Source organism: Pituophis catenifer, unplaced genomic scaffold, assembly GCF_029215685.1.
Source record: "Pituophis catenifer annectens isolate HBS135680 unplaced genomic scaffold, rPitCat1.0.hap2 SCAF_2, whole genome shotgun sequence".
Taxonomy (NCBI): Eukaryota; Metazoa; Chordata; class Lepidosauria; order Squamata; family Colubridae; genus Pituophis; species Pituophis catenifer.
Window position 1 is genome coordinate 105,181,749 of NW_027256882.1, and position 21,442 is coordinate 105,203,190.

Here is a 21,442-nt window from a genome sequence, read left to right on the forward strand (position 1 = left end):
CTCTAATTATCAAATAAACTGATAAACAATACACTTCTCTTAATAACAAATCCCTTGCATGAATTTTTCATATATTTTTTGATGACCTTAAATACCAAGCACTGGAATAAAGAATCAAATAGATGTGTGATATCCTTTCCCCAAATGGGAGAAAATATATATATAGAATAAAATCCCAACCAAACAGCCCATCCTATTAATACGTTTCCCTACCATTCCTTATAATAATCCTATAATACTTTACAGTGCTTGCCTCAACACCTCTCGTATGCCTGCTGAGTTGGTAAACACATATGAGTCACAAGTAATTGCTATACAATAGAGTGCAGCAATGTTTACAGGAAGGTATGTCTATAAACAGATTAGTAGTGCTGGGACAAGAGCAAGATCAGTACACGTCAGCGAAAACTAAGGAAATTATGCCACTTTCAGAAGTCTGGAATCTTTAGTATACAGTACAGATCAAATTGTGCAATTTTATAAGTGCATTCAGTAGAAAATAATTATCTTTAGTTTCTTTTATTTGGATCAAACATAGATTTATGACTGAACAGGCTCATAAACGTTATTATACCAATTTTTTTAACACTGTACCATATCTGAAAAGCATATTGTTCTGTAATGTTTTTCCAAGAAATAATTTCCAGAAATTATGAAGTTTGTACTCTTTAGTGCCAAAGAATATGTTTCATAATGAGAATGAAAGAGAACATTCTTAAGACATTCAATATCCCTTTATCATAGTTGAACAGAAGAGGATACTGATGGTTTTCCTGCTGTTCTGCCGTATAGGAATGTTTTTCCCTATATGTGAGCAAAGTGTCATAGTACAATTTAGAGAAAAAAAAACCTGAAAGGCTTTGAAAGGTTTCCTTTCAATTTCGTTGGAGAAGGAAAGGGAATCATGACCAAGCATGCTGTTGTTTATTTGGCTTAAGTACGTTGCAGTAAATTATGTGAGGTTATGATTACTTTGATTTTTTTTCCAGTCCAGGACCACATTATTTTCTGATGGGTTAAACATACAGTAAAATATGGGAAGCAATATCTATATTCCTGGAAATGCTTCATGAATATTAAATTCTAAAATATTTTTTAAATACTATCCAGTTAATGTAATGTCTCATGTATTCTTCATGGTTGTGCATGGCTTTTCAGTCCAATCATAGGATTACATTTGTAGATACTGTAAATTATTAATTACTTAGTTTAATACTTATGTAATATTCCCTGAACAACTGGCCCAAGTGAGCATTCTCCTTCAAAGAACTCAGATGTTAGTATGGCTTAGATAATCATTGACATAATATTAACTGATATGAACATTTTTTATTACTCTTTGGAAGGAGTTAATTTATTTTCCTAAATATATATGGATGGATGGATAGTTGATAGATAGATAGACAGACAGACAGACAGACAGACAGACAGATAGGGTGAAAAGATGTGAGTAAATCATTTAGGCTCAGAAAACATTCCCTTGTTGCTGAGATTATTATTTTGTACAGCTGTCTTCTAATTAATCATAAGATGGCTAACTAAACAGTTTAATCAATCAAACATGCATTAAAGTACATAGAAATAAAATGTTTTCAAAAAACAGTATTTTTGCTTAACAAAATTAAAGAATTAAGAGTGAATGAAAATAGAGATATCCTATCCCTAATTCATAGAATGAATGCATTCTTAATTTTTTTTCAAAGAAAGTTTTTGGCTGGTTGGTTGTAGGTTTTTTAGCACAAATTTAATAATGAGGTTGATCCCTCAGCGATTCTTAGCAGGGCTGAAGTAAGGCATGTAATGCCCTAAGTATAGCTCAATAATGGTGCCCCTTGGCCCTTCCATTGCTTAACTGGCTTAAGACATTTAATAAATGCTGAAAACCAAAGTCAAATATAGCAGTGAATGAGTTAAGGGCATGTTAGCTTGCATGGGGGATAAAACTCTGTAGTGCCTCTCTTCAATTGATATCTTAAGCCTATGCGTATTTTGCTTAATAGTTAATCCAGGGCTGATCGTTAGCTAAGACTAAGTAGTTTGGCCCTCCATTTATGCAAGCTAATGCTTGAGTTGGATACTTTTTGTTAGTTTGTTTATTAGATTTATACCCCACTTTAATTTTGTACTACTTAGAGTGAGGCACATAATGCTTGCTTCTTCATTTTCCTACAACAACAACAACAACAACAACAACAACAACAACAACAACAACATGGTTGGGCTGAGAGAAAGTGACTGGGTCTAAGTCATTCAGCTGGTTTATACAGAGAAGACTAGAAGACTTGGTCTCCTTGTTTCTAATTTAGCATCTTAACCATTACATTTAGCAGTAATACCAGACTGTGTAGTGATTGCCTAAAAAAATAAAGACTCCAGTTGTGGGACTTCTCTTTCTGGCAGCCCCAGTCAGTATGGTCAGTAGTCAGTAATTACAAAAGTTGTAGTCTTAACAATCTCCAGGAGACTACAATTCCATACTCCAATGTAGAATTGAAACTGATGGTTATTGAAAGTGTAACCATGGACTAATTGAACCAGTGACCTGCTTAAGCTAAAGCAGTTCTAATACTCTTATGTATATTAAAACATATTTTCAGTTGTGACATGGCTATGTTTCAATAACCTCTCTTATTTCTCTACAAAATATAACTGAAATATATCAATCGACTAAATATATCAATTCTGATGCACAGTGTGTATTGATGCGTAATTTAAATTAAATTTAAATTACGCATCAATACACATTATGCCTCAGAATTCCCTATTAAACTTGTTCAATTTTAGGCTAAATTAGTACCATGCCTGTCTTGAAAACTACAGGACATGGCTCCATTTAAAAGACTGTATTTATTTTTCAAGCTGCAAAATAACATATTTTGGGTAAATTTTAAAATAGAGTTAAATGCTAACCACACTCCTTGTTTTAAACAGGCACAGAAATTCTTGGCAAATCAGTTCGTATTATATTCTCTACGTTAGGAGTTTGCATATTTTTTGCAATTGGCTACATGTTGCTGCCACTATTTGCTTACTTCATCAGAGAATGGCGGATGCTACTACTGGCTCTTACTGTCCCTGGGGTGTGCTGCATTCCACTGTGGTGGTGAGTTTAACTGTTCTGAAAGTTGTTCAGCTTCAGAAATGTCCTCTCTGTAGCTGATAACCTTCACCCTGCACTGTTATATAACCAGCGGGCATTTTACAGCCTTGAGTTGATGTAGATATCTTTTCCCACCTTTGGCATTTGATTGCAGAGACCAGTGGATTGTTTTGAATGTTCTTTTAAATTATCTTTATTTTGAGTTTGATTTGACTGGTTCTACAGGATTTACCCTGTGCGAGTTCTGGATTATGTTATTCTGACCTCCAACTTTAAAAAAATAGTTTAAAAAAAATTGCAAGTCATTGTCAGATGAGTTCTCCTGTTCAAATTTTTCCCTTCTCAATTATCTTTAATTCAACTTTTTTCTGTCGAGGCACCAACAGAATTTTTTGATAATCAAAAACAGTCGACGTTGTTTTTTTAAGAGCAGCTGCAGAAAGCAATACTACTGTATGGCTAAATCTCTGTATTTTTTCTAGTTAGTGTATATGCATTAAATATTCACAATCATGTTTATATCTTTAAGAAGAAAAATTCTAATAAATTAACTACATCAAACCAATTACTGCATCAAGAGAACCGACTTCCAATTGCTAGTACCATGAAATATTGAAGCTATGAAATTATATACATTTTTTTCTTACTTGTAAAACATTCTGAAGGAGAACTATAGTACCTTACTATAACTAAAACTTGGAAAGTGTATGATAGGACCTTTTAAAACAAACCAATTTTATTATAAAGCCTAAGCACCTGATAAACTGAGCTCCCACTTGTAAAATTTTATGCCTTTTAATAAAATTTATTAGACTTAAAAGGTAGTTCCAGACTTCTGAGTTTTGTACAGCACTCATATCTTAAAAGATCTGGCACTGCTCACACATCTCCATCAACATTCAAGTCTCAACAAGTTTTGATTTGTTGGCCTGTAATAATGATTCAGTAATAGATTCTGATATTGTATTACTGTTGGTATTTAATATGTCATTTTAAAGAATTTGTTTGCAATTTAAAAGATTGCTTGCAAAGGTATAGTTCACTAATACTTATATATCAGTTTTAGAGATTGAAAACATTGGAAGGTTGCACGTTTTACAACGTTCTTAAGGAATTTAAGAATATAATCCTTGTTTCTGCAGAGGTGTTATACAATTTTAACTCAAAGGAATTACTGTGGTTTCTATTTATGAATATACAACCTCTCACAGTTTACTTGATATTAAAACAAACATCTATATGTTTTAGATCTCGATTCTTGTTTTCCAGTGTATCAGTCATTTTGTTCAATTGTTCAATACTGGATTTGCTCTAAAATATATTAGAAGTATATTTGGAGATTTATGTTTAAATGTCTTTGTATTTTAGGCTATGTTCTGCAGAAATAATGCTGCATATTACTTTAATCAAAAACGTGGTTAATTCCTACATGCATTCTTTCACATAGCAATTGTTCTGAGGAGACTATTTCTCTCTCTCTCTCTTTTTTTTTTTCTTCCTATACTTTATTGGCTTCTTTATTGCTTAACTATCTTCACAATTAGCTCTATGATCCAGGAACCACATTCTTGGTCATTGTACTTCTGGCTTTTACCTGAATTTTCCTGTTAAAAATTTAGCTCACTTCTAAAGTTGGTTTACATGGTTGCAGTACGGAACAAAAACAAATATTAAAAACTCTTGACTTTTAATGGTAGGATGAAGGGGAGATCGAGAAGATGGGGATCTATTTCACTTAGCTAGAGCTACCAGATGTAATTTGCAAAAATTCCATACAACGAGATCGATAGCAAAACATTACAGAACTCTCCCTCCTGCATCCTTGCTGCCTCTATTGTTTGCTTCTGTCTAGCAATTTTTTGGATTGTTCCAGCCCAGCAATTGTCTGTTACTCCTTAGTCTGTAAAGATCCTAACGAGTAAATATCCTCTTTTTCCCACTAAGATGCCAAAATATTATAGATATTTTGGTTATAGATATTGGTTTATAGATCAAGGAGATTATATTTTAGTGAAATCCCTTGTAAATATATCGTTCCTTCCTGTGAGTAGGAAGCTGCATACAAAGGACATATCAATAATGTATTGCTACAAACAACCCTGTGCACAGGTTCATGAATATTAAAACTTTTAGATGAAATAGGAAATTTATGTTTGTAGTCGCCTCTGTTTTGATCAATTAATGAATCAAAGGTTGCATTCCTTGAAAATTCAAATAAAGATTCACGTATTTTAAACCTAGGTTAGAAGAACAGGGCCTATACCACAAGCTTCTGTTTCTGACTACTATTATTGAACAAGAAAAAATCAGGTTCATAAAATAAAGTTTTTAAATTTCTTCGAATTCTAGCCTGTTTGAAAATTGATAGTATTAAATAATATATATATAAATTTGGTAGCTAAATAAATACTGTATGTCTCCTAATATATGTATTTAAAAAACAGTGCAATCCAAATGTTCTTACCATTATTGAAGCAAAAAATTCAGTACTTTTAAATTGCATTTCTGTTCACATATCTAGATGTAAGCCACCTTAAACTTAGTGGAACACATCTGGATCCTCATACATAGGATGTGATGTTTTGTACTGCTTATTTCAATAGGTTGTCTTAGAACTAGCATACTTGTTTTATTAAGTTGCGGGGAGGGGCATTGAAACATAAACATCGGCATATAAATTAAATAATTTTATATATATATATATATATATATATATATATATATATATATATATATATATATATATATATATATATATATATATGCATGCTCCAGGGTTTTAATCCTTGCAGGAAATAAAGCAATTTTAAAAATAGCAAACAAAATCTGTGGCTTGAAATCAAACCACAAGTGTGTTAGTGGACAATTAGATTTTCCATGTGCAACAGGAACGGATGTTTCCTCTTTTAGAAAGTTTGAGATGATAGATGCATTTATAGCATTTGTAAGCATTATAATTTGTTGGTATCCCACTTAACATTAATTAATTTAATATTTAAAGATCTGGTATTTTGCAACACTGTGTTTATGTTATGTTGTAGTGGCAAAGCTGAGCTGGTAAGATGGAAGTCGGGAGGCCTCAAACTTGCTTTCCTAGCAAATCCTAGCTCTGCCCTCCTGTCTTTTGGGAGTGCTTTGGTAATTCCTGCTGCTGTCACGTTGTTTCCTGGAAACACCTTATTTGGTGTTATCACCTTAATCCTATTTATGAGACAGAAGCCTCCCACAATCTGTGCTGATTTATTGGCAACTAAAAAGGTTTGAAAAAAATCTATACTGTAAGCCCTGGATGTGTGGTATAGTGACTTGAGGTTTCATCAACAACATCGCCCAAAAAAGGACGAGTTTAACCAGAGATGGATCAGACTTTTTTTTTTTTTTTTTAAAGAAAAGTTAAAAATGTAACAACTTTAGATTTTAAAATTATACCCAGTTCAGAGATGGGTATCTCTGGACTGGAAGATACCAGTCCAGAGAATTTGGAAGGCATTTCTGAACCGTGTATAATTGAGGCATCTCAATTATACACGGTTCAGAAATGCCTTCCAAATTATTAAGAAAAGAACTGTAAGATAAGATGCAAGCCAGAACACACGATGGCACTGGTTAACAACAAATACTATTGTGTTCTTATAATTGCTAACAAATGGTTTTTAGAGGCAAAGCATTACATTTTTTGAAAGTTGACATTGAACACCCAACTTCCTATAGTTGTCCAAAAAAAAAAACCAAAGTTATTTAGGAACCCATTAAACAAATCAAAGAATCGTAATTTGCGTACTTCTACAAAAACAGGGATCTTTTGAAATTGCAGTTCCTTTTACTTCATTTTACCTAGGAAATTCCTTTCTCTCTAAGGCCCACTTTTTTCAGAGGCAGCAAACTTCTTCTAGCTCACTCTGTTCCTAGTCCTCCACATCATCCTCCTCTGTTCGTTTTTGAAGTTATTTTCTTTTGAAAATACCTCAAAGTTTATACAGATAGTCCTTGACTTACAACGGTTCATTTAGTGACCATTCAAAGTTACAATGGCACTGAAAAATGTGACTTATGACCATTTTTCCACATTTACAGCCATTGCATCATCCCCATGGTAACATGATCAAAATTCAGATGCTTGGGAAGTGGTTCATATTTATGACAGCTGCAATGTCCCAGGAACATCTGATCAGCTTTTGTGATCTTTTGACAAGCAAAATCAATGGGGAATCCAGATTCACTTAACAATCATGTTACTAACTTAACAAATCCAATGATTGACTTAACAACTCTGGCAAGAAAAGTCATAATATGGGGCAAACTCACTTACAAATGTTTCACTTAGCAACATAAATTTTGGGCTCAATTGTGGTCGTAACTCAAGGACTACTTGTATCTCTAATTGAGATAGGGATTGTGAGTTCTCTCCAAATTTGCCTCACAAAAGGGAGGGCATTACTCCTTCATGAAGATACTGATTATACATTTGTCAAGCACATAAATTGAAAATATTTTTCCTTGCTAATTTTTAAGTAAAATCAGAAGTCCCTATAAAATTTTGTTAATATTTCTTAACTTTTTGAAAAAGTAATATTAATAATATAGTAAGCATTGAAATCTTTAGAGGCCCTAGGTTATTAGATTCATGAACTATTTTTCTGGACATTTTAATAATTTCCTTTCCAAGAAAATATTCTTATGAAGAAACAAAGAAGCTATCATCAAGAAGACACACAGATTGATTGACCCTGAAGATAAGACCTTGTTAATCGAATTCTTCAAGTGAAATCAACACACAGCTCCTAATGTATCAATTTGCATAAAAGAAATTGTGATATATTTAGGATGGATTTACATAACAGATTTTATTCAAATGATTGTGATGTCACCTGTTATATTAGTATACCAAATCTTTCCTGAAGCTTTGAATACTCATTGCAGAGAATTAGCATTACAGGTTTTTATACATGTATTTCAATTTTTTCCAAATTATAGAAAGCAGCTAGATAGGTGTACAATGTATCTGAAGCATTTGTAAAATTATTAATCAAGGGAAGAAATTAGGATGTAAGGAAGAACATTATATTAACATATGTTAGCTCCTACATAGCATTTATATAGGGCCCAGCTGACTTACAGTCTAAACTACCATCATGTCAAAGATACACTATCTGTATTGTACTCACTTCCAAGCAAATATATTTATGAACACATTCATAGTCAACCTGCCCAGTTCAGCGGATTATACACATTAACATAAATTGTTCTATTAGAATTAGCAAGTATTTACTCAAATGTTTGTCTTTTTATATTGAAAGTGAAGTCTTTTTAAACAAAAAGAGTTGCCTTGAAATGAGAAAAATGTAGCATCTACATATTTTTCTGTTTTTCCGAACTTAGCTCCCTGATCATTAAAGAATAGCACAATGCAGTGAGTTAGTTAGTTGCTCTCTGTGGCACATTCCTTTCCATGCTTCCTACATGCAAATGAACCAGACGTTTGGCTTCTCATATCACAATTAAGTGAAAACCCACTGTGATGGCATCAATTTATAAAAATAAAAAAGCAATGAGATAATTTGGACTTGTTACAGGTTTATTCCTGAGTCTCCTCGGTGGCTGATCTCTCAAGGAAGATTCGGAGAAGCTGAAGCTATTATTCGGAAGGCAGCAAAAACAAACAGGATTCCAGCTCCAGATATAATTTTAGATCCAGTGGACGTAAGTATTAGGAGTTGGTGTAGTGGTTAAGGTACCTGGCTAGAAATCATAAATTCTAATCCCACTTTAGGCATAAAGCCCCAGCCTAGTCACCCTCTTTCCGCCCTAGAAAGCAGGCAAGGACAAACCATTTGTCCAGACAGTCACCAGTCATCAACAATTACTTGAAGCCAAAGACCAAAAAAATTGTATATTTATATTTTTGTTGTACTTGCTGTAGCCCACTATTATAATAGTGACTGAGCTGGGTGATTTTGGACCAGTCACCATCTCGCAGCCCAGCCCACCTCACAGGATTAGAAAATAGAAGGAGGACATATATATGTATGATCACCAGCTTTGAGTTACTTATAAAGTAATAAAAGTGGAATAAAAATCTAAATCAGATAGATAGTTAGACAGAAGACAGACAAATAGATAGATAGCAGGTCTCACTTGTAAAACTGGTCATGTTAAAAAACAAAAGGTAGAGCAAGTGATAGTTTGCATGCACTAGTACTTATATTTGAGTTAATTATTATTATCAGTAAGAACCATTAGTGATTCATATATAACAAGTTCTTCAGAAGCATTAACAATTTTTCCAGGTGAACTTCACTATAAACCCAGTTATATGTGCAATAAAACACCACTATGTCCTTGAAGAGAACAAGGGCAGGCAGTATGCCATGAATGTCTGCCTGAAAATAATAATAAAGTATATAAATCTAGCTAGTTCAGTAACATAGCCAAGATCACCAACAAACCTTCCTGATTCTAAATACAATGTGGTCTCTCGTGCCTATGTTCCACTTTTATACCCCACAGCAGGCATTTTAATATATTTCAGAGGCGGCTTGGAGTTCGTGCCGCTTCTATTATTCTACTTGTCAGCTGTAGTTCTATTCTTGCCCAAATGTTGTGGTTTAATCACATTGGCAAGGTTTATCATTTAGCCATAAATTGTTATAGATTGTGTTTCTGGTTTGGACAAGCATGCTGCCCATTTTTCTTAAGAGTTTCAGGATGACTTTTTACCATCTTTCCGTTTGCCAGTGAAATAAATCACATCCCTCCCTTTTGACCTATAGATAAATAATGAATCACGCATGTCTGAACTTGATTGGGCCACCGATATAGTTGTGAAACGGATGTTGGACAAATTGCATTTTCCCTCCTTCCCAAACATTTAACAATAGAAAAAGTCGAGAAAATGTGCTGTCCATCTAGTGTAGCTCATTTTCATCTTAGTCTTGGAATAAAGGCTGCTATATATGTATGCTACCAGTTTATTCCCTTGAAGCATTTTTTTAAAAAGGCTCTGGCCACACGGTATGTCTTAGATTATTTTTAAAAAAAACGTGAGAAGGGTAATGATTTTTGGAATCAAATGGAACAAAGGTTGAGCAACCACCTCCAATGTAATTATTTACCAGCTAATGTATGAAGTTGTTTTCTCTCCCAATTATATATTCTTGGTTGTAGGTGGCGATAAAGCAGAAAATGGTGCTAAGAGAAAGTAAAAATTGGCAATATATTGGTTGGCTGTTGTGTGTCTCTTTGTGGTTCAGTTTGCAAGGAGTTTTAACTTCATTTAACTTTGATATGCCTCTTCTCCGAACCTAACCCAATCAACACTGTTAAAATAAAGATTATAGAGCGAAACAGAAATTAACTCCTGTGGAAGTTTTTATAGTTAAAGAAAACTCTTGACTTTGTACTCAGAAGTCCTCTAATTTTACCAGAGACATGCAAAAAACAAAGGAGGTGTTTTTTTTTTTAATTATAACTTAGGGACACAGTTTTCACTGGCACTTCCCAACCAAATTCTAGAATGGATCCTAGGAGAATGTTAATTCTGCTCTAAAAATGAAATAAAATAGCTGTACCACATTACTACAGTAGTTGAGTATCTAGTCATGTCTACTTGTTGATTGCTCTGGTTTCATAGACATTACCTGTCTTCTCTAAGGAGCTAATGACTTGCAGCTGCAGTCATTAATGAAGAAAAGAAGCTAATCTTTCAGCTCTTTTACTTTTAATTTGTTATGAGTTTATCTTAAGGACAAAGGTTTTCCCTGGACAGTTTACAAACATACCTCTGATGGAGAAAGCTACAGTAGTCCTCGCCATACAACTACAGTTGGGATTGGAACTTCCATTGCTAAATGAAGGGGTCATTAAATGAGTCGTGCCCAATTTTATGGCTTTTTTTACTGTTATTAAGTGAGTCATCATGGTCATTAAGTGAATCACATGGCTGTTGCATGAATTCAGCTTTCCCCATTGACTTTGCTTGTTGGCAGCCAACTGGGAAGATTGCTGAATATCCCTAAATACATGATGGTTGCCAAACACTCAAATTTGGATCACATGACCATGGAGATGCAACAGTCATAAGTACGAGAATCAGTCATAAATGCAAGAACTAAATCTTTTTCAGGACCATAATTTTAAATGGCCGTAAGTCTAGGGCTAGAGTAGCTGTACTTCCTAAGGAAACTATCCATGAAACTGGGAACCACATCAACATGTTGAGCATTTTATTTCATATCTGGTTGATTTTTATTATGGAACTCTTGTTGTTTGAGTACGTGTCATGTGTTCATCAATAAACATAATTCATTGGGTCTCTTTTCCCAACAATCCTTGTTAATAGATTGTTACTAATTTAGGCTAATTCTCAAACATAGACTATTTTTCAACATTTATTATATACAATAAAGAATTTTGAAAAATAATTCACTTTTGAACTGGTCTCCAAAACAGGTTAAAATCTGTGCAGAATGAGAATGAAAATACATAAAATTGTCAAAATGAAAGCAACCAATCAGTCCATCTTCTTTAAATCAACGGCCTGATTTTCCTTTTCGTTGCCTTGTATGCTATCCAGGACATTTATGTTTGTTTACTTGCTTGGTTTTGGAATGTTCCCTTTTTCCTTTCTTTTCCTCCTAAGGTAGAAGATTTGAAAGCCAAGCAACATCAGGGTGTGTTTTTGGACTTGTTCAGATCACGAAACATTGCAATTATGACTATTATGTCTCTTCTTTTATGGTAAGGTTCCGAAAGCAGGCTCATTAAATGCAGAGGACCATTAAATGCAGAGGCCCGATGATCTGTTTTTTTGTTCAGGGCAAGTTAGGCTGTTTGGGACATTCCAATCCTTATTTATTGAATGAGATTTTATTTTATATTTTTAATTGATCAATTTATGTCGCTGCCCTGCTTGGCGTATTCAGCTGCCTTTAACATGTGAATTGCCATTAAAATGTGATGTAGGTCAGAAAATTGCAAAAGTTTTTATAAATAATTTTCTACGCCTGGAGGACCTTTTATTAGATTGCTTGCTGTTGCGTGTAAGTATGGAGGGATATTGGAGTTGTGAGCAATGGAGTTCATGCAATCAGAAGCACTTCAGGAACTAAACTGCGTCAGAACACTTTTGCCTACTTCTTTACCTTAACATTTTAACCAGACAAAGCTAATTACTAACCAACAGGATTAGATATTACAGCAGACTAAACAATATCACACTATTATTATTCCCAGCCCTGCAGATCTAATAGAAAAATAATAATAATAATAAACAATTTAACCAAACAATGAAAAGTCAAGGGGAAAAAAAGGAAACAATTTATGTTTAGCCACCAGAGATGTCTTAGTCCAGTCAATTCTTTGCATGGTTTTCTTTTTAATAATTTTATATTACTGAAAATACTGAACTTTATCAGCAGAGGTAAAATGCAAGAAATAAAGCCTGCTTATTTAAATAGCCATTTGGACATTAGTTTTTAAAAACTACTATTAATGCAAGCACTTTTGGCATCAGATAATAATGAACATTGTCACTGTACTATAGATTATCAGGAGATTCAGATACAAGCCATTGCGTAGGCACCATTTATTGTGTAACACTTTCCACAATCATACATTTTCTGAACAGAAGGAATCAACATTTAACTCTCAGTTCATTAAGTTAAATCTTTAGCATCTCGTATACTGAATTGGACAATTGAGATTCCTGAGGAGCTTCTCGTCTTCCCATATGAGCAATCAACATTTAAAATTAGATCGTTTCATTGGATGGCTTGCCTCTAACAGATACATGCCATAAAACAGCACTAAATATACTTAGGGCAAACAGTCAGCTTTTCTCTGTTGTCATTAGAAGGACTGGGTTGTATTTCATCCAGGGATATTTTGAATTTAGCCCCATTTGATTAAGATACTTGTTTACATAAATTATATAAATTATTGAAAAACAGAAAAGCAGCATCAAAACATAAATGTCCAGAAGGTTGTATGTGTAATTTCCCAATGCATATTTTACTCCATTCCAATTCAAAAAAGTGCCATCTGAAATAATAAAATATGAAATAAGTCAGTTCTGCTATTGGGCTGATTGTGCCAGATTGTGACTATTTACATTTGCTAATTTCTCTTTTATCTCAGGATGTTTACATCTATTGGCTATTTTGGCTTGTCACTCAGCACCCCCAATCTGCATGGAGATGCCTACTTCAATTGTTTTCTGTCAGCAGTCATTGAGGTCCCAGCCTATGTGATTGCTTGGCTCCTCTTGCGGGTCTTACCACGACGTTATACAATATCTGGCACCCTCTTCTTAGGAGGAGGAGTTATTTTGTTCATACAGTTAGTACCTTCAGGTAAGATGTGTCTGTGTGTGTTCATTCATTTTGTGTCATTTTGTGCTGTAGTAAATGACAATACTGTATGAGGAGATGGAACAAGTGTTAAAGAATTATTTTTTACACCTATATCATATGGATTCTCAATTTTCTATTCCAGGAAAATTCATTAAGATTATGTTTAGCTAGAGATCTGCATTCACAGAACATTGTAGGAATGTTTATCAGTTTATTTTTGTGATCTCTGTGTACCACACATCTACAAAAAACACCTGTGCATTTTTTTTTATTTTTATTTTTTTAGGAAATGTCCAAGTGATAGAGAGAATTTGGTGGAAAGCCAAACATAGTTGCTCAGCTTTTGTGTACTGTGATCTCTTACTGGCCTTCTTTGGGTTTAAGGCTGGGCAAAAGAATAAATATATAATTGACTTTTAATAATTACATTTGAATCTAAATGCAAAGGTTCTTAAACTTTGCAATTCTGCAGCTGCCCACTAAAGGCCAGTACAGTTCAGTTCTGATAGCAATAACATTCTTTTATTTTGTGTTTGTGTTCGTGTATGTGTGTGTAAATTTTTTTACTGTTTTATCAATGTACCATATAAAATACAATGAGAAATAAAAACGGGAAATTAAGGGAAGGGAAAGAAAGGGGGAGAGAAAATATGAGGTACAAGGGAAGAGAGAAAAAGGCATTGACTTCCAATTCTGTTTAGCACAGTACAAGATAACATTACAAACATTACTATATCGTGGCAATAACATTCTAACATCATTCCCATTTTCTCTGTGCAAGATCCCTTTAATTACTCATGATTCCCCAAGTGACTTCAACTGAGGTTTGAAATGCCTCAGTAATACTCTTGCAGTACCTTCAATTATTCTGCAGTTGCCATACAAGCAGTCTCTACTTATGACTATTTGCTTAACAAATGTTCAAAGTTGCAATAGCACTGTGAAAATTGACTTATGATCAGCCCTCACACATGCCTCTGGATTTGTGAGTTTTTAATTTTTTAATAATTGCATTTTTGTAAGAGTATTAAGTATTAAGTGTGGAAGTGATTTGCTTCTAACCAATGGACATTACCACAAGGCCTTTTACCCTTCAAGTTCTTATTCGTTTCCCAAGTTCCAGAGTTATTGAGACACTCTTCTACACTCACTTTTGTTCAGAATGCCAGGTTCTCAACAATTCATGTTGCCACTAGGATGCCTGTTTTTTCCGATCCTTCTTTATTTAATTCTTGCTTCACAATCAGCTCCAATAGTATTTTCAGATCTAGTGTTGATTTTTTGCATTGACATTGCCTGAGATCCCAATGGCCATGACTTTCTTGGTCTTCTGGAAGGCTGTGAAAACCTGACTTTTCCTCCAGGTATTGGGCCAGGATAATAGATAAACCCAACAGAGGTATGATTGTGTAATTCAGTTTATTTTATGGTGCCTTGGTTAATGTTTTGTAATTATTTTACTTTGTTTTCTGTTGTTCACTACCCAAAGTTTTTTTTATGCTAGAGTAACTACACATATTTTATAAAGTAAATAAATAAAAATAAATTTTACAGCATCATCGTTGATACCAACTTTCATGTGGCCCCGGTCTTGACAGTATATCTAGCCAAATGTCTTCTCCTTCATATCTATCTGACTATACTTTGGATTTGAAAGATTCTTTCTTTGCATGCCTATAATTTTCATTTTCAGGCCCAACAAGCCATTCTTTCAGAGAAGAAGCAACATTAAAGAAACAAATCAAATTGATCAATATTATGGTCACAGGCCAACAAAATATTGAGCAGTTATTTTGCATGGCTTCTACTTCAGGTTTTATGGTGCATGAAATCTCTTTACCTTTTGAAGACTGGTCTTTGAATCTGTGATAGTGTCCTGGGTTATTAAACGTACCGTAGATGAGTGGCAAAAAAATAGCTAGAAAGACTTCTAGTCAGTTATATGCTCTCAGACCATCATGCCTGCAGTTTCACATAGCTATAGTTGTGCTTTCACCTAGTATCTTTATGAAGAGTATTGTTTGGATAGCTATATTGTATGACCAATGCCCGCATTAATTAGGTAATTTTTGCCAGTAGTGATTTTTCTCCCTAGCCTCTGATAGCTTGCTCTAATACCTTTTTTTGTGATATGCAGCCATGAAGACGTAAGATGGTTATTTGTGATTGATATTTCACTTATGCACAGTCATCTTTGCATGCATAGCCACTTCTGTTCTGGAGATGTCTATATTAGTATCACGATTCTCAAAAGATTTTGTATCAGTTTCTGAGAATTCATGGAATGGTACGGATTAGGCCTTAAAAGCATGTCTAAGGAGGTTTCTCAGCTATGTATGGCAGGTAGATCAACGCAGTCATTGAATGATAAAAAAGCATCCACAGAAGAGGCCGTCATCCTGCAGTGCATAGACAATGGCTAAAATGATGATGACGATGATAAATTGAGGTAAAAATAGGACTTGTGCAAAGTTGATAATAAAAGAAGCACTGAAGTTTCGTTTCTTCCTTAACTTCTTTCCACAGATCTCCACATTCTGTCTCTCATTTTAGTGATGTTGGGGAAATTTGGGATCACATCAGCCTTCTCCATGCTTTATGTCTACACTGCAGAACTCTACCCAACGATAGTAAGAAACATGGCAGTGGGTTCTACTTCCATGTCATCCCGGGTGGGCAGCATTATTGCACCATACTTTGTTTTCCTGAGTAAGAAATTTATCATTTTAAATGTGCTCAAAATAAAATGCTCCCTAGTTTAGCTTTCAGATGATGTAGAAATACTCAGTAAGCTTTTCTGTGGTCTCATTAATCCTGTGTTTATTTTGTAGGCTTAATTCACATTGTCTTTCAAAAGACCTAGATATTCTGTGCAAGGCATCATTATTCTTCTAGAAGCAATATCAATAATTGTTAGACTTATATACCCCTTCATAGTGCTTTACAGTCTTCTCTAAGCAGTTTATAGAGTCAGCATATTGCCCCCAACAATCTAGGAACTCATTTTACCCACCTCAGAAGGATGGAAGGCTGAGTCAACCCTGAGTCTGGTGAGATTTGAACTGCCAAATTGCAGGCAGTCAGCAGAGGTAGCCTGCAGTACTGCACTCTAACCACTGCGCCCCCATGGCTCAGCACTTGATTCCTAGTTCTTTTCCAATGGTAGATTATAATTCATGACCAGTAATTATTACCACTAGTAGAGAACTATTTGGGGATAGTGGTTAAAGGTATCAGACTCAGAAAGGAGGAGTTCTAGTCCTCCTGGTGACCTTAGGCTAGTAACTCTCTCAGCCCTAGGAAGCAGGCAATGGCAAACCATTTCTAAAATATTGCCAAGGAATCAACACTGATTTAAAGGCACAACAAAAAAAAAAAAAACCAATTCTTAATAAAATACCAAGAAATATTTTGTTGCATAGTATGCAATACTGAAGCATGGATTTCAAACATAGACATTAATTGCCAATCATTCATAAATCTTATCTAATAAATCACCCTCTAAATGTCTGACTTTTTTTAAATCATACCTTCTACCTAAGGTGTGCAGTAAGAAACATATCATAAAATGTTATTCAAAGGAGCAAAACCTGCACAATTAAATCGCATGACAAATAGCACAATACTGTGCATTGGATAGTGCAAAATAATATAATTTTAAAGTAAAGATAATCGAAGATTGCTGTTGTTAAAAGGAATACATCCAGATAAATACAGGAGGAAAGGACAGGAATCAAATAGATAGTGATTATTAATTAATATTGTAACATTATATAATAAACCTACTTTTTATGTTTTACCAGGTGCCTATGGTAAATTTCTGCCTTACATCCTCATGGGCAGTCTAACGTTATCGATAGGGATTCTCACCCTCTTCTTACCAGAAAGTTATGGAAAGCCCCTGCCAGAGACATTTGATGAGATGCAACAAATTAAAGGGTAACAATCTTACTGAAATAGAATTCCTTACTGTATTTCATATAAAGGCATTGTGTATGGAAACAGATATGGAAAAAACTACGGGTAATTCGTTCAAAAGATTTAGAGTTTCCAACCTCAAATTGGTATGCTAAAGAATGTCAGTGGACAGATAGTAACTGATTCAGAAGGATCAAGCAAAAATGGAAGATTAAAATTCTGAATGTTATGCTAATGACCAAGATACTTTAAAAATAATTTTCTATTTATAAGAAATGCTTCTGCCAAAAGATAATTAGATCAGCATTCTGACCATTATGAAATCAAAAGATTATACGAACTGATGGAATATCTATATAAATATTGTAAACAACAGAAGAAGAATCAGTAAACATTCTAATTAAACTATGCCACCCAAACTGGAAATTGACACATTGGTCCAACAGATGGGAAGAGGTCATTCTACCAATAACAAGAAGCTTAACAGAGTTTACAAACTTGCAAAAAAATCCTCGATTTCACATATAACCAAAATAGTGTTAAGGATTGTGCCATTATAGCCCAATTTGGAAAGAGAAATACCAGATGTTCAAGCTGCTTTAAGAGACATTATTATTACTCAGGCAATTTGATAATTGAGAATGCCAAGAATACCAAAAAGAAGTCAATAAGTGTTTCATTGATTATAGAAAGCCTTTTGATCATACAACTACATCAAACTCTGGAATGTCCTTAGGAAACTGGGAATCCTAGAACGTTTAGAATCACTGAAGTTGTTGGGTAGGCAGCGAAATGAATCTATTGAAATAAACTCATTGTCCTCATGAGAAATCTACGCAGGAAAGAAAACCAGGCTGTATGGAATATGGTGAAACAGGAGTGGATATACTCTCCTTATTTATTCAAACTTACATGGAATGTATATTGAAAGCCGGATGGAAGATTAATGTGATTTTAAAACTGGAGAAAGATAATATCAATTTGTGCTGATGACAGGACTCTGATAAATGAAAATCAAATGATTGTAAGCTCTAATAATGAAAATAAAGACGCATAATGAAAAAATGGATCTGTGATTAAATATGAAGCAGATCAAACTAATGACAACAGATGCCGTAGAATAGAATTGACAAGCCACTGAAGTGGTGGACAGCTTGTTCCTTTTAAAATCAACTAGCAACGGTCAAAAAATACATCACAGGCCAGCACTTGATAGGAAAAGAAAAGTATCTTGGAGAAGATATTCAGATGTCATGATACGTATATACCAAAAAAGTTCAGAAATGTGTAGGCAATATTTTTCCCCCTGTGATACCATACGGAAGCAGAAGTTTTGCTCTAAAGAAACAGTATATAAAGAACATTGAACATTGATAATTTTGAATTTTTAAGTTTGGGAAGATTCCTGAGGATATCATGAATAACAAAGAAAAAAAAAGATTATCATACAGGTAGACCTTGACTTAACAATCATTCAGTGATCATTTGAAATTATGATAGTGTCGAACGAAAGGATTTATGACCTGTGCATGATTATGGCTGTTGCACTGGTCCCATGATTACATGATCAGAAATCAGGCACTTAGCTGACTGTATGATCACGGGTTGCTACAACTGCCCTATTCCCTCCTTCCCAGTTTATGACCTTATGGCTGCCCTGCAAAACAGCATTCATTGGCGGCAGCACTGGGCCTGAGCCTGGGCCTGAAGTAGAGGCTTGAGGCTTTTAGCAGTGTCACAGCTGCCACCACCTCCAGCCTGAACTTTTCATGGTATGGAATTTGGAGAAGGAATTACATGGAGAGTTTACAGAATGAGGCTTCCATTTTAGCACCCCATTCTTGCAAGGCCAGGTTCTCCACAAAGTATGCTTTTCATTCAGTTTAGTGGAAATAATTCCCTACTACCTGTCTTCGGGACTGATTTTAATCAATCAGAGCCACTCCTTCCTTAATAAGTTCACATTTATACCAAAGAATATTTTGATAAGAAAGCATTAGTCTTATCAGTAAGAAAGTTAATTGTTTGCTACATCATTTCTAATGTACACAATTTCCTATTGTTTTTAGGTTAAGCAAAAGAAAACATCTCTACAGGGTAGAGAATTCAGAGCAAAATGAACTGACCATCAAGAATATGACATCATTTTGATCATATCAGCTGAATGGAGGAGTTTGTTGTAAACCGTATTTCTAAAGATATATGAAAGTCAATAACACTATTAGAGAGACTTTTCCTAATGATCCTGCGGTTCTTAAAACACTGATGTACCAAATATGTGGAATTGTGTTAAATTGCTGTGTTGGCACAAGTTACTTTTATCAGTAACTATTTCTATTCCTTGGTTTGGGATTTGCATTTTTGTGAGATCTTGAATATTTTCATCTCTTCTTGAGGTGCAGGTATTATTTTATTGTTATATGTGTATTTATACTTTATGTAACATTTTAGTTTTGTGTTTCTTGAACTCTAAACATCATTTTTAAGTATTCTAAAGTCTGGATTAAGATCTATAATCTTAATCCAGATTTTATCTTTAGAGAATAAATGACAGATTTTTTTGAGGATAGGGCTATATCTTCTATGGCTCGCTTGAAAAATCTTTCAAAGAAAAAAATGACTATAATAAAATGTAACTTTAAGCTTTAAAAAGATATTTTTAAAAATGAAGCACATATTTTGAAATTAGTATTAGAAATAAATTATAACCATATTTTCCTCTGTCAACCAGAAAATAGCTCTGAAAATCCAAAATTTAAAATTAACTATCATTGGCTTCTACCTTTTAGGAAATTTGCCTGTCAAAGAAAGAACAATGCAGACAGTATGTAGACAGGTTTTCTCCACACTTGGCATTCTAGTTATTTATATGATTAATTAATTCACTGGGCCCAAATACAGCTCTTTATTTTCTTCAGTGAGAAATATAAATCAGGTGTTATGTTGGATGTAAGTCAGCCTGCCAGAAGAAACTGTTTCATGAAACTGGATTTTTAAAACATTTTAGGTGATAAAATAAGTATTAAAGATGACGGCGTACATGAGTTTGTCAGCAAATCCATTGCTGAGAAAGTCATATGATAAGATAGTGATTTAAATCAAGTATTCAGACAATTGGGTCTTTATGTATAGATCACAATTTGTTGCCCATTTAACACTGAAATTCTTTATCTTTTGTCAACAAAATCATATGCCTACATCTATTTCTTGTTTGAAAAGCTTAAAATGGCATTTTATGAAAATGTTAAACTTTGTAATTCAGATCTTGCCTGCATCATGGAGGAAACTGGCTTTCCTGCTTTTAATGGGCAAGTACCATTCTTAGTAATATATTAATCAGATTTAATTCATTAAAAAGTATGCAACCCACTTATTTTATCAGAATCATAACTGTAGCAAAACTGCACAATATTCTGTGTTTTTATATCATTAATCTGAACACAGCATGTTTTGTTATAATACTACTAGTCCAGAACAATTTGTTTTATGACCTTAGACAAATCTTCTCCAATGTGATGATCCCAAGAAAATGCGGACTATATGAGAATGATGGAGTTTATATTCTAATACATCTAATGGACAAGACTATCTTGGACATTATCTGTGATGGTTCTGTGAAGACTGCTTTAAATTTTACTTAGCAAAAGTTTTAAATATGGCAAAGGAAGTCTTTATAAAAGCAGCTTTTTCTAACCACTCCTTTGAAAACTAAAGATTAATAACTTCACATTCTGTATGGAGCATCTGTATCTACCTTGAAAAAGAATGGCAAAAGAGCAAGGCAGCATTTAACCCCTGACTTTCAAATGACAAATTCAGGACTAGTACCTCTTGTTCCTTGTAGGAGAACACGTTGCCTTATGAATCCTGTGCAGTGATGCTAACATTATATTAATGTATGCTATATTAATTCTTTTTCAATTTTTTATGGTTCTGGTACAAAATATTTCCATAGTCTTTAACATGACTCTTCTAATATTCAAGTTATTTGTAAGATTGCCAGGTTCTGAATTGCAAGCTATCGCTGTGGATCCAGTGTTTTCTCAGGTTTTTACCTATGGCAAACAGGCAGGAT

General features: G+C 34.1%; 1 protein-coding gene across 1 annotated transcript in view; it reads left to right on the forward strand.

The window, feature by feature from the left end:
• Positions 1-19,518, forward strand: part of LOC139309723 (solute carrier family 22 member 4-like) — a 59,323-nt gene extending 39,805 nt beyond the window's left edge. Inside the window, exons 4-10 of the mRNA XM_070933925.1 lie at positions 2,932-3,103; positions 8,674-8,800; positions 11,739-11,836; positions 13,235-13,449; positions 15,976-16,158; positions 17,253-17,388; positions 19,437-19,518. Of these exons, the coding sequence (XP_070790026.1) occupies positions 2,932-3,103; positions 8,674-8,800; positions 11,739-11,836; positions 13,235-13,449; positions 15,976-16,158; positions 17,253-17,388; positions 19,437-19,518 (1,013 nt within the window). The remainder of the gene's footprint in view (positions 1-2,931; positions 3,104-8,673; positions 8,801-11,738; positions 11,837-13,234; positions 13,450-15,975; positions 16,159-17,252; positions 17,389-19,436) is intronic.
• The last annotated feature ends 1,924 nt before the right edge of the window (positions 19,519-21,442 follow it).